Source organism: Stylophora pistillata, chromosome 8, assembly GCF_964205215.1.
Source record: "Stylophora pistillata chromosome 8, jaStyPist1.2, whole genome shotgun sequence".
Taxonomy (NCBI): domain Eukaryota; kingdom Metazoa; phylum Cnidaria; class Anthozoa; order Scleractinia; family Pocilloporidae; genus Stylophora; species Stylophora pistillata.
This window is the reverse complement of record NC_142526.1, coordinates 20,233,574-20,247,107: the sequence shown is the minus strand read 5'-3', so window position 1 is coordinate 20,247,107 and position 13,534 is coordinate 20,233,574. Positions and strand designations below refer to the sequence as shown.

Sequence of the window (13,534 nt, the reverse complement as noted above, 5' to 3'; positions counted from 1 at the left end):
GTGAAACTGTTTCTACCACGCTTTACAGAGTGGGACATTGGAATTTTCACGTTTTTGTGGTTTTCGCAATTTTTTAGATCAGTTTTTCGGTTTTTAGTGCCCTTAAACTTCGGTTTTAACAATAAAATTGTAAAGAAGTCTCTCTTCAGTTTCATTCTTCCAGGAAGACGATAATAATGGGTGCTAAAGCTTATACTGCTGATGCTGCTACTACAGAAAGAAGTTCACTTGTAAACACAAAATGACTGGCCACGCAGAATAAACACAACTACGACAATTTGACAATTCAATTGTAATTTAAAGGCAACTTTATAAACTTGAACAGCTACCAAGTGGTGTGACAAACATTCATGTCGCTTTCTTAAAAGTTACTCATTAACATGCTTCTGTCCAAGTTTTCCGTCATTGTTTTTCGCCGCACGAGAGCAACTATGACTTTTTAATTTTTTCCATAGAAAAGTGGTCAGCGAGAACCCTTCTCATTAATGATCCACCGACGAACTAAGACTAACTTGTCTCTAATGCATATGTCCAGGTCTGAATGAATATCCATTAGTAAATAAAGACTTACTCTGGACCGAGCTTTCACCAAAATCAATGCACCAGAAATGGCGATGACTTAGATCAACCAAAACTTTCCAGCAACAGCTATCGATTAAAGCAGCAATTCAATTACTGTCACAAACCAACAAATCTTTCAAATATTTTACATCAGACAGATCGACTTCCTGACAAGGAAATGTCCTGATTTTTTAGTGTTTTTCCCTGTGAACAACTTATATAAAATAAAACTGTACGCGAATATCAACTAAGAAAATATTGCAGCATTACTTCATACCTTCATCGGCCGATGATAATATTAAAATACGCAGGAGGGTAACGATTGTAACTAAGCTGTAATGCATGTCCGATTGCACCTTGAGCCACAGAGGAAAAAAAAAAGTACAGGCTTGTCATATTTTGAAAGGAAAAGATGGGTAATAGTCTTTGATCATTTAGGTTTGTACGTTTTATTTAAGAAATAGATACTGCACTTTTCTCCAATTGAAACCGAATTCTTGATATTGGATAATTCATTCAGCTAACTCCTCTGTACTACCCTTTAGATATCTTAGATGAACTGATTACAAATTGCACTTTCTTTAATGAAATTTAGGTACATGCAACAGATGTCCCAACCTCTCAATCACATCTATAACATTTAATGTACTTTATCAAAGTCTTTTTGAGAATTTATGAGTGTAGATCGGATTAATATTTTGCATGTCTTCCCAGAGCCTTGACTAGGCAGGAATTGAAATGGTCTCGATTGCGTAGAAGTCAGGCGATTTAGCGGAAGAGTCGAGAATGACGAAAATGAAAGTGACGAAAGTTTTGAAAAAATGGCAGGCGAGCGTTTGAGAATAAAACGCAACATAAGTAAGTCCTGTTTTACTTAAAACTAAGCACCAGGGATCTCCTCAAGAAAATCATCGTTACACATTGATTCTGAACCAGGCTTCTAATCATAAGGAACGTTTCCATCACGATATCACGTTGAAGTGCCTTGAGCAGGCATGACTTTGCCATATGATAATCGTAAAGTCACTAAATGACCTTAGACGGTCATTTGTTGCCTCTTTAACCGCTCGCTTATGCGTCAGACACTGTGCATGTGCCTCACTCAGTGCGGATCGAGCTTCCTCCGCACCGAGCTGTGGTCCTCTGGTACCAACTTCTGATACTTTGAGAAGAGCAACGCAACTGGTGACTATAATGTTACAAGGAAATCGGCCCGCACTCGGGAGTGAACAAAGTTTTGAATGGTTAAACTGCACTTAAGAACTGCTATATATTAGATAGAGAAATTTTTCCCTTAGACCCATTCGATTTAAATGATGGAAACAAACTTAGAAAATCCGCATAGCTCTTGTTTGTCATAAATCAAATGTCCATCCGTTACAAATTGTTAGCATCTGCTGAATGTGAATACTTACCTTTACCGTTCTTACGATTCAAAAATTGACTCCTATGCTTACTCGCATAAAGATCGTATAAAACAGGCCTGACGGTCGACAAACAAGTTAAGTTTTTTTTCCAAACGGACTTTGGATTGTGGAATGATTAACTCATCTACTTTCCTTATTATATTTAGATGTTCAATCGAGGCTAAACTCTTCAATGGTTAAAATATTTATAAATTGCACTTCCGCTGATAATATTAAGTAAACAGCCAGAAATGGGAGACTGTCAAGTCACAGAAACTGAAACTGAAGAGTGCACATTCTCGATATATATATATATATATATATATATGGCTTTTTCTCGATATATATGGCTTTTTCCAAATTTATGGAGGCTACCTAGAGCATAAGCTGGGGGAGAAGCCGATGGAGCCGTTGTGATGAGTTCGGTATCACAGCGGTAGTCGAACTCTCAGCGAAACTGAGATAGACAAAATGAAAGTTGTACAACGAAACACAATGGGAGAGATCGTTTTTTCCCCTAAATCATGCGTCAAAGAATGCCACAAGCAAATCTACTCTGAACCCATTAATGATGATAAAGGCTCTCATTACATCAACTTTTGAATAGAATATTAGTCATAACTGCCTCGATGGTGTCTTCTATACATTTACTAACGCTCACTAGTTTTAATTTCTCTTTAAGTCTGATCTCTTAAAATGTTCTCAATGGCGACGGCGACATTCTAAGGTGTCATTACATTGATGGCCGGCTGACTCTATCACAGACTTTTCTACTTTTTCCTTTAGATACCTTCTTTTGTATCGCACGGTAGTCTAATCATGTTCATTGGAATTCACTATGTTGCAAAGACGACCGGAACTGGCGCTTCTTTTGTAAGAAGGAAGTTGGTTTATACTGTACGTTGAGGCCGTGCATAATACTGTTACGAATTATACCTATTGGCCAAACGTTATTGCAAGTAGAATGCGTCCTAACGATTTACAACTTGAGTACCTCCTTATACTCGTTTAATTGATTGTTTACAACAGGATCGGGACCGTGAATAAACCCTAACTAAAGGGGCCAGATGAAGAAAGGACACTTTCTTAGCCTCCCACACGTTTTTCTTTGTTTCTGCCGGCGGAAATTAAAATCTGCGCCGGTGATAACATCGTTCTGCGCTATTATACAGGCACTGCGGGTACGTGGTGTAAGAATAATATAATGTGTGTAGCGCATATCTTTAGGCCATCTGACACTGCGAGTTATCCCTCTAATTCGTGAGGCTATTAATGCCACCGTATCTGCCACCTGTTTATATAGACAGCGTTGGAGATATGTTTTTCGCCGAGCATTACAACAAGGAATTGGAAAAGCAACAACAAAGGAATTATATGCAAAATATTTATTCTCATTTATATGATTTTTCATGACAGATGTTAATAAACTAAGCAGATTTACTGCACGAAATGGTGGCGCAATGCTAGGTTAAGCTTCCCTCGCGTGTAATAGTCACAATAGACGCAATTGCATTAAAACAACCTTGTTACATTAACTTATAGTTTTCTGAACTAGTTATGGTAAGCGTAGTGCAATTGAGGAAGCTTTGCATCAACCAGAAATTAAACTTTTTTTTCTACAGTAGCTTTGTTTCTTATATGGATTGTAAAATACGTGCTCAGATCTTTATAGACAATTTTTCTTTAATTACTTTAAGAGATTTAAAACCAGAGATTTTCTGCTGTATTTGTATTCTTCTTTCCTAAAAGTTCCAAACCACTGTCTCCTAATAGAATATCATTTCAACGTAGACTATTGAAATAAAAAAGGGAACAATTCAAAATAATGCAACTGTCAATATAGTAAAGAAAAAAAAAGATCAAAATTAAACAAAAAGATTATTGGAATAGTCAAGTACAAAACTTCTCTGTGATAGAGTATTTCAGTTCTAAGTTATAACCTACATACATATGACAGTGAAAACACTCACGAATTCTTATATTTCTTGCATAAAGACTCAGACTTTCATGTGTAAATATGTATCTCGGCATTACAAAAGAGAAACTCTCTATACCATGCCCAAATTTTGATTCCTAAGTTTCAAAGTGGTATATCTTGTTTGAATAATAACACTTGAGTATAAAGTTTTGTAGTACTTGTTACGTGTACCATCACTTTGTTCCAATGCCTCGTGTTACGATGAGAAAAAAAAAATAAAAGACGGTCTCTCTTTCTATAAGGTAAGGAAAAGTCATTGAAATTTTTTACTTAGTTCTTATTAACCGGGCGGGAGGTCTGTATGGGAGAATCTTGACCGAGGTCGCCGGTACAGACCGAACGCATTGAGGTCTGTACCAGCGATCTAGGTCAAGATTCTCCCATACAGACCGACCGACCTAGCTCGGTTAATAAGATGTTTATTCTATGGCTGTGTCTTATATGCCAATTTTTTATAATCTTTGTACCTTTCTTTTCTAGACCGGTCTAGATGCCGGTCTAGATGGGAATCTAGACCGGAAATCTGACCGCTTTCAATATTGATTTCAGCCAATCAAATTCGTAAATTCAGTAGTTCCCAGTCCTTGTGAGACACAGCCATATAATAAAAGTAAATATAATATGATTCAAGGAATCTGACAACTCTTTCCAGAACGTAGTGAAAAACGAAAGAGGGATCAGTCATCGTTGACAGAGTATAAAGGGGGGAATATAGAAAATTTACTTCCCATAAAGGAGGGAGGAATCATTAGAATACGACAGAGCCTAAGGGGAGGTTAGAAAAATATTAATGTGATACCCCCCAACTTCTCTCAAGCGATAGATAATGACTAGGGCCAAGTTGTTTGAAGGCCGATTCGGTTTCTATATTTTTCTGTTCAAAAGCCGTTTCGGGATTAATTTTCCAAATTTTTTTAGAGCATTCAATTATCAAATTGTAGACAAATGGAATTAAAACTGAATTTTTTTTTAAGGCTTTCAGATCTGAAATCAATCTTCACACTAATCCTTGCCTATCTTAACCCACCTTTAAACAACCTGGCACTGTCCATTACAACATTAACTTTGGATATATGACAACATTCGTTCGTGATACGGTAGTAATTTCCTCCTGCTTACTGATCACCAGCTCAGTTACAAGCAGACAACGTTCCCGAAATTGCATTTTCTTGATTTCATCAGGGCATCTAATCTGTATCCATGCCCTTGTTATAACGTTGTGATTTCATAGCGTTGATACTCTTTTGCATTTTATTTCGATGCCCAATCAAGCTGATACCCATTCCTCTCAGTTGTTTGTCATTCAGTTCAGTAACTTTGTCCACATCATCAATTTTTGCTTCTCGGAATAATTCAGAATACTTATCCATGTTGATGTGTTTTAGCCATTCGTCCACCGACTGGAATTCTGGGGTATGGCTTGCTTTAGAACTAGAATAATGTATGAATAAATTAATAGCGATTTTTTTAGGGGAGCGTATTTAACCTGGGATTAAAGAGAACTTGACTTTCCCATTTTTCTGAGCTTCCTCAATCAATTTCATTTTTTGTTACGTTAGGTATTTTGAGCTGATTTTCGTGTGCTTTTGGTGTGGAATATCATCAGCTTGCGCGTCCATCGCATTTTTCAGCCCCTTTTTCAACGCCCTCTATGTCCGCCACTTAAATCAGTCAAATTACCTTGGATGCTTTCAAATGCACCTCGTCAACTGCTTTGTAGTTCTCTTAACACAAATCAAGAGAGGACAATTTGGACGATATTTATGGTTGGAATTTGATGAGGGTTGATGGAGAAAAGTTGCACACGTGGTTTCGTAGGTGACGCCATAACAGAGAAGACAAAACAATCACGCAAATTAGAGGAAGTGAGCTTTGTCACCGATCCTTGATCACCTTTCTTTGACGCAAATAACTCATTCTGTTATAAAACGATGAAAACTTACCTCTCTGAAAAAGAGGATGAATCACCATTTAGAAATTCCGGGGATCGAATAAGTTCAACCAGACGATTGACAATGTCAGAAAAACTGGGCCGTTGTGTTTTGTCTTTATGCCAGCATTCGATCATTAAATTATGGACGATTTTCGGACATCCCTGTACAAACAGATAAACTATTTTAGGATTAGTTCTTAGTGGAAAGGATCTTAACTGTTTGAAATATTTCAAAACCAACAAAAAAAGTTTCACCTGAACATTTGATATTATCGTGTTGTCAATTACCTTCGGAACTGGTTAATATGGGAAGGGGGAGGGCGGAGGAATTTTTTTTAGGGGGGGACGGATGATTTTCAGGAATGCGGATGGAGGATCAGTCGTCTCTAACAGAGTTAAAGGGCGGGGGGGGAATAAATAGAAATGGCTTCAACGCCAGGCTTCATCAGAGTACTACAGAGACTTTTGGGGAGATCAGGTAAATATTATTTTAATACAACTGAAATCCTTCGACCCTGAACCAGTCCCTGCAAAGCATAGCTGGAATGTTACATGTTAGCGTTAAAATAATTCCTTCCCATCTTCTCTCGATTTCTTTATTTTGAAGTCCTTATAACTGAGTGCTGCTACTATTTTTATCGTTTTGGCTTACTGTGGTGTTTTAGTGATTCTTGTGATGGTAGTAGTTGGATTTAAATGACACTCTAATATCACTCGAAAGCGATAACATGTCCAGCTTAAGAACAAGACGTCAGCAACAGAAAATTCACGCGAGTAAATCTGATAGGACATACACCAAATGCAACCAAAAGGTTGGTGTTATGATAACGACAAAAACCCAATGAAATTTACTTTGTTTTTACTGTAAAGGAAAAGTCATATTCAGTAGTCACGTTTGTTACTGCAAGACTTACCTGTGGAGCTGGTAATCTGTATCCAGTTTCCACTCGCTTGATAACCTTGGAAAAAATGATAACTTTTATCTAATAAGATTTACTTTAAAAAGTCACTATGTAATACATACGTGTTATTGACCAAACGTGTGGTCAAGATTGCTGGATATTGGCCAAGTCCTATTTTTGCCTTTTTATGGACCCGGACTAAGTTGAGGTCCATCAGAACGAGGCTAATGTTCAGCCATCTTGACCGAACGAACCTAATCAATAGAAGATTTAATATAGAACAGAAAGATTTCTCTTTGTTAAGAATCCAGAATAACTTGTTCATCTTAAGAGCCTAGAAAGAAAGGCAACTGTTTGTAGTACCGTAAACTCGCAAAAGTCGTTTATGTTTTCTTTGTTTTGACCGTCCCGTGCCGTTTTTTGCGACTCCACCGCCGACACTGTCCAAAAATTACGAACTTTGTAAGTTGAAGTTCTCGTCAATAAGAACTTGCCGCTGTTATGAACCGATCATTCTTTTAGGCTCTTTTCTGCACAGTTCATGAAAATATTCGTTATCAAGCGGGATCACTTACATCGAAATTGTCCCAATTCCAGTAAGGTCTGTCACAATATGACATGATCTCCCACATTAGAATGCCGAAGCTCCAAACATCACTGGCTGAACTGAAGGTCCGATGCTGAAGTGCCTCTGGGGCTGTCCAACGAACTGGAATCTTGCCCCCCTTAAGAGTAATTGAAACAAAGACATGTATTTTAAAAGGATGTAGGTCACGTGTTTTCACTAAAACTCTATACCTTCGCTTTGCGCTCGCCTTTAGCAAAGCGTGTTGGAAAAGGTACATAAGATTAACAGGAGACCTGATCACCGGGAACAAAGTGGGACCGCACCTTGTGAGTCACCTTTTTTCACATCACACCTAACCTTCAGATGAACCTTCGGAACATAGTCAAATAATGGCGGCTGCAAAATCTCGAATGGAACGGTCCAAATACAAACACTTCTGTCTCTCGTAACGGATTGGAAGTGGGCAAGTTAGGTGAGAAAGTGACAATGCACCAGGAAATGGAAACAATGAAATAAAAAAATTTGATCTCAGGGGCGCTTTTCAGTCTTAAATCTGAGGAAGTCTTTCACTTCAACAGAAAGCAAACAAAGAAGAGCGTGGAATACTGCCAGCTCAGTGGGTTGCATAAATTACACATAAGAGAGGCAAGAGTGTGAAAAAGGAAAAGGTGATCGTCTCTGTCATCATTTTTTACGTGACACTTTTCATAAACGTTAGCGTATAACTTAACGTAATTGTCGATTTAAGGCAAAAATTACTTGTGTCGTGTATTCAGCTTGTGCTTCATCGTCGTCAGCCAGTTCTCTTGAAAGGCCAAAATCTGATACTTTACACAACATGTTTTCACCCACAAGAACATTGCGAGCTGCCAGATCCTAAGTTAAGACAAACATAGTAACAACTTTTTAATATTCAATCAATTTTTAGCTATAACAGCAAAATTGAAAACATATAAATGCAGAATAACGTCACATGCGTTTGGATCTTGAAGAATAACGCCCTTGAATTCATCACTTTTATTTGAAGGTTATCTCATTGAAACTGAGGCTATTCAACGATCCTAGAAAGGACGCTGATCTCACACTTCTGCGGCGCGCGTGTCCTCCTACAGCTGATGTCTTGTGAGAATTAAATATTTGGTTGGTTCTCCTCTTTGATAGAATAGTGTCAGTCACCGGGTTTTATTTTTTTCCTCCCTCTAAATAAGTTTACTGATTCCAAACTCCAAACCCAACTGGAAACAACGGACGAACAACCACGAATTTTTTTGTACCATTACTAAGAAACACAAGTGTAAAGGTAAATTTCAACTATATTAACGATGAAAATAAAATATGAAGATAATATATACCCTATGAATGAAATTTGATTCTGACAGGTACTTCATTCCGTTAGCCACACCTCTGGCCATTCCAACCAACTGAAGGCTTGTCAGCTGACCATTTCGTTCCTATGAGGAAATCCGACGACCCGTTAATCGTTTAACCCTCCAAGTCTTACGTTGACTGGGATCTAGTTTCTCAGCCTCACTGCTGAATCAAACATTAATTTAAAGAATCTCATGATTGTTAAACAAAATTTCCTTGTCAGTACCATAGGAAATATAAAAGGAGCAGTATGAAGAACATGCATACAGATGTAAGGGTGAAAGGATTTAGATAAAACGTACGACTCACCATAATAATAATAACAATTTAACATTTACGTTGCGTAAATTAACATTGGGATATGATCAAATGCGCACTACAGATTTTTTGGACTGCTTGCAGCAATTTACAATTTTTTGTGAAGACTAATTTTAACAGATGCCCCCAATCTCAGTAAACAGGCCAGACCACAACACCGGGGGCTAAGTCCCCTACTCTTTGCGATAAATGTGTGGGCTCTTAATGTCCCCTGGTAACCAGTACAGAGAAGATTCAGGAGAAGGGGCCTACGGTTTTTCGTTCTAATCCGAGAAGAGTAGAATGTCTAACCATTTGCAGATATCATAGCAAAGGCAGCACATTCTCCTCAGTTATTTGAGTGTTGGTCCGGTTTTGGGCTCGAACCCACAACTAAGCAGATTAGCAGTAGGATATTATTTCGGAAGTCTCTTAATGAATTTTATTTTACATGGCGTAGTGACTGTAGATTAGTCAAAGTCATATTTTATGCTCTTTTCGTTTTTATTCTGCTTATATTTTTATCATTTAAACAGGAACCCTTTGATAACAGTACTCATGTCCTGAGGGACTATCCTGTTCATTGTTATTATCATTATTATTACTATTATTACTTTTAGAACACTACAGTTACAGTCAAAAGGTGTTTATAACACAAAATGAGCAGTTACAAACGTAAGTCACCCATGCAATCTTTTTTGTACTGTCTTTTGATTAAGTCTGAGTTGTTGTTATTAGCTGTTCTTGTTTTTGTTCTTTACGGGAGAAAATTCTTAAACCCTCGCCAGACGAGGTCAGATACCAACTCCTTGTTGTTATCTATTGCTAACGAAACGTTACTAAGCGTACAGAAAACTAGATGTAAATAGGAAACCTTTAAAAAGTGATCCAATGATCCACTCTCCAGGAATTCTGTTAGAATCATCATTGGTCTACCTAAAAGCATAGAACTTAATTCAACTTTAAAATATGGAATCATCTCAAATAACTGTGTGTCTTTGGTTTTAATGCAGACATAAAGTAGCTTCATGATTTGATTGTCGAGTCTTTGACACAAATTATCAAGTTAACGTTCTCCACTCACTGTGTGTCACCACTCCGATGAGGCGGATAACATTTGGATGATCAAACTGGCCCATAAGGGACGCCTCGGAAAGAAAATCTTTTTCATTTTTCTCACTGGAACCAGGCTGATATGGAAAGAAAGGAATATCATTTCAGCAAAATAGTGCATTTATTATAACATCATAGCGATACCGGATGTATAAATCTCCCTATCTATATGGGATGAATTATCCCATTAAGAGTTCTAAATCAGTGGTGCAAAGCTACGCGTATCCGACAAAAGCTATTGTTGGGTGGGTCTGACTGAATGACATAAGGTATAATTCTTATAAGCATTTCGTGACTGAACTGACCCTCAAGACTTTGACAGCAACCACCTCCTTGCCTTCACGAAATTTCAATATTCCTTTGTAAACATCCGCAAACTCCCCTTAAAAACAAAACAATAATTGAAAGCGGATACATATGTGACAAATATATAACAGCTGCGCAAAAGCTAAAGATGATCACCTGTAGGTATCAACATATCTACCTGTTCCGATAACTCCTTCAAGTTTAATGTCTTTTCTTTTTCTTTCAGTCGCGAATGATGTCAAAAGTTCTTGCAAGTCGATGTAGTCGTTAGGGTCGATATAGGTTCGCTGGTCTCGGGGATTCGTGGTTTGAAGTTCACTTCCTAAAGAAGTAAAGTTTCACGAACTATTAAATTACATCACACCTTTAAATCTAACATCTCAAATACGGTATTCAAATATAAGAAAGTAATGTCATTTCTATGCATGAAGGGCCAACACTGCCTAAAAGTGTCTGCTTTGAATATTACCTTTGGTTAAATCATAACTGCACGGCTCCATTTATATAAGTAGCTCCGACAGAGTAGCAGTAGCGAGAGAGAAGAGAGCGGAAGCGTATATTTATTTGCAATCACTTAGCTGATTATGAACATGCATATACGGTTATGCGTCTAACGTTAATCATATCAATAGAAAATGTACAAACTCTGTAAATCACATGGCCATTAATATTAAAATGATAATTCTCCGAAACAACAGAAACATTTCACAAGATTATTATTGGTAATAATTGATGAAAATGTTTTTGTTGTAAGAATGTAAATTTACTTATCGTTCAAACCTAATCGAAGAGACAGGTTTATGATTGTATTTTATTTTGTTCACAGCCGCACACTTAACTCGCTGTCTATTAGGTGATAAATAGTGAATAACTAAACCAATCAGACTGCAGATTTCGTGATATAACGCTAGCAATACCAGTCTTACCTTGCTGAAGGGCCTCCATGTAGGCTTGCTCTGCACTCTTTTTACTTCTCCTAGTTAAACACAAATAAATGTATCATCTTTCTTTAGATAAAAAGATGCAGTTTCGCTCCCATTTGACTCAAATCAAGACCTGATCTTAAAGCTGAATTAAAAAATTCCTCATGTTCGCCCAAAGGCTCACCTACGTGACACGACAAAGACAACAATGGCCACTACCAGTATAATAAGTAGCAGTGCTCCTCCTCCTCCAGCTGTGTAAACAATAAGCCGTTTTTTCTTCGAGTTATCTGCAACACGACAGTAATTACTCAACATTTGAAAAAGGAAATTTCCTGAGCAACCAAACACTATTTATTTTCAATCAGAGAAAATTAGCTAGAATTCACTAATTGGTTTCTATTGACACAATTTTACATTTTCCACCCTATCACTTTTCTATCAAACTACTTCCCTCACGTTTCTGTCATTATTTTTACCTTTTTTTCCCATTCATTCTCGCTCTAAGCAGCCATTTCCCGGTTTACGCCTCACGGCGAAAAAAAAAAAAAGAAATTCGAAGGACAATTCCTAAAATTTTTCATTCACAAGCTGTGGTAATCTTCTTAATCCTTAACCATCTTCATTCCATTTTGGTTAATCCTTACACCTTGATTGGTTTTCTATACCAGCAATGTCATTACAATCTTTCCCGTCTATTAAACTGTTAAAGACTCGTGACAAAGTTTTCTTACGTTAAGGCTCTAGTGGCCTGCTCCTAGACCTCTTTGCTGTCATCGTAGTCCAGCGTATGAAATATAAACTTGACAGAGCTCTATTCCCATTTTAGCAGATTTGATATTCCATTTCAGTCACGGAAATAGTTTGAAGGAAAATGTGAAAACTAGAATACATTAGTTGATAGTTCAATAATGCCAATCTTACAGCAGACTGACTTAACAACGGTAAACAAACTAACCTTTTCTCAGCGTGTACGTCTTGATCCCTGCAGGGCCTTTACCGATGTCATTTATAGCAATTACCTAGGGAGGTAAAAGCACAGTATTCATTCACGAGGTTTCTTTCTCAAGAGCATAAGGAGTGACGTCTACTGATGCTAAAGTTAATTCAAAACTTTCGATGAAGTTGGTCTACCTGAAATTCATAAGTTTTTCCCGCCCTCAAATCAAACTGCGCCTCCATTTTGTTAGTGATAAGAGTCTTGGTTTCTTTCGAATCATCTTCACCTATATAAGCCACGTGATACTCTTTGATGACGCCGTTCTTTTCCTTCAGAGTCCAAGATACAAGAACAGCCTTTTCTGGTTGTTCAACTGACAGAGTCGGCTTCCCTGGAACTAGTTTGTTAAACAGAAATAAATAAGCAGTCATGAACCACGACACTCCAATTAACCCTCATAAACATTTAGCTCATAATCTCTGTGCAGAAATAAATAGGGTCAAAAGGGATCGAATACGCCTGTCTCGCTCGGAGCATTTTTTCCACATTGAGTCCGAAGGGAAGCGCGAAAACGTATTTGTGTCAGAATTTACACATGGAACAGAAAAGCCATTGGTGTAGTGTTTAATTAGTTTCGGTTACGAGTTACCACGTCACGCAAAAATAAAGTCATTGGTTATCTTGGTGTGAATTTTCAACTTGATTAAACAAAATCACAAATTTTACCAAAATACGAAGCTATTACAAGACCAGAAGTCAAACGCTAAGTTTAAACTTGGTTTTCAGGGAAACGATAATTTACGCAAACACCGCTTTGAGCATTTAAATGTTTGGGCATGATTGGTCAAATCCTCATGAGGAAGGCCGTAGGTCACTTTAGGCACTAAAATAGCTAGACTGTGGAATAACGTTAATCTGCATTAAGAATATTTCATATCGTTCCGCTTCAGACTTACTACATCTTCTATCATTGCCGGGAATAATTTAAGTGCTCCGTTAAGTAAACCAAACCTTGTTTTTAGCTTCATTGATTCAGACAAAGCTTTTTGCAAAAATTATAGGGGAAACAGCCCTGACTCTACCTAAGTACTATTTTTGAGAAATAAGTGGTAAGGGTTTGTATGATATTCTATTTAATCTGTATACTGACTTACGTGATCCGTTAGTCCTTATGGTAACTGCCGCGAAGTTTGCCTGAACTCCATATTTCATTTTCGCCACATCGCTTACTCGGTTCCT

General features: G+C 37.5%; 2 protein-coding genes across 2 annotated transcripts in view; both read right to left on the bottom strand.

Moving 5' to 3' along the window:
* Positions 1–3,337: 3,337 nt before the first annotated feature.
* LOC111334711 (ephrin type-A receptor 4) overlaps positions 3,338–13,534 on the bottom strand; it is a 96,295-nt gene continuing 86,098 nt past the window's right edge. The window contains exons 11-21 of the mRNA XM_088731911.1: positions 11,359–11,408; positions 10,611–10,754; positions 10,432–10,508; positions 10,098–10,203; positions 9,888–9,949; positions 8,701–8,799; positions 8,108–8,224; positions 7,356–7,505; positions 6,793–6,837; positions 5,889–6,040; positions 3,338–5,376 (exon numbers count right to left, since the gene is read on the bottom strand). Of these exons, the coding sequence (XP_088588037.1) occupies positions 5,133–5,376; positions 5,889–6,040; positions 6,793–6,837; positions 7,356–7,505; positions 8,108–8,224; positions 8,701–8,799; positions 9,888–9,949; positions 10,098–10,203; positions 10,432–10,508; positions 10,611–10,754; positions 11,359–11,408 (1,246 nt within the window). The 3' untranslated portion in view covers positions 3,338–5,132. The remainder of the gene's footprint in view (positions 5,377–5,888; positions 6,041–6,792; positions 6,838–7,355; positions 7,506–8,107; positions 8,225–8,700; positions 8,800–9,887; positions 9,950–10,097; positions 10,204–10,431; positions 10,509–10,610; positions 10,755–11,358; positions 11,409–13,534) is intronic.
* The window catches only part of LOC148725400 (ephrin type-A receptor 4-like), a 5,226-nt gene continuing 3,153 nt past the window's right edge, over positions 11,462–13,534 (bottom strand). The window contains exons 3-6 of the mRNA XM_088730268.1: positions 13,450–13,534; positions 12,490–12,692; positions 12,314–12,377; positions 11,462–11,645 (exon numbers count right to left, since the gene is read on the bottom strand). The exon at positions 13,450–13,534 is cut by the window's right edge and continues 278 nt beyond it. Coding sequence (XP_088586394.1) covers positions 11,536–11,645; positions 12,314–12,377; positions 12,490–12,692; positions 13,450–13,534 — 462 coding nt within the window. The 3' untranslated portion in view covers positions 11,462–11,535. The remainder of the gene's footprint in view (positions 11,646–12,313; positions 12,378–12,489; positions 12,693–13,449) is intronic.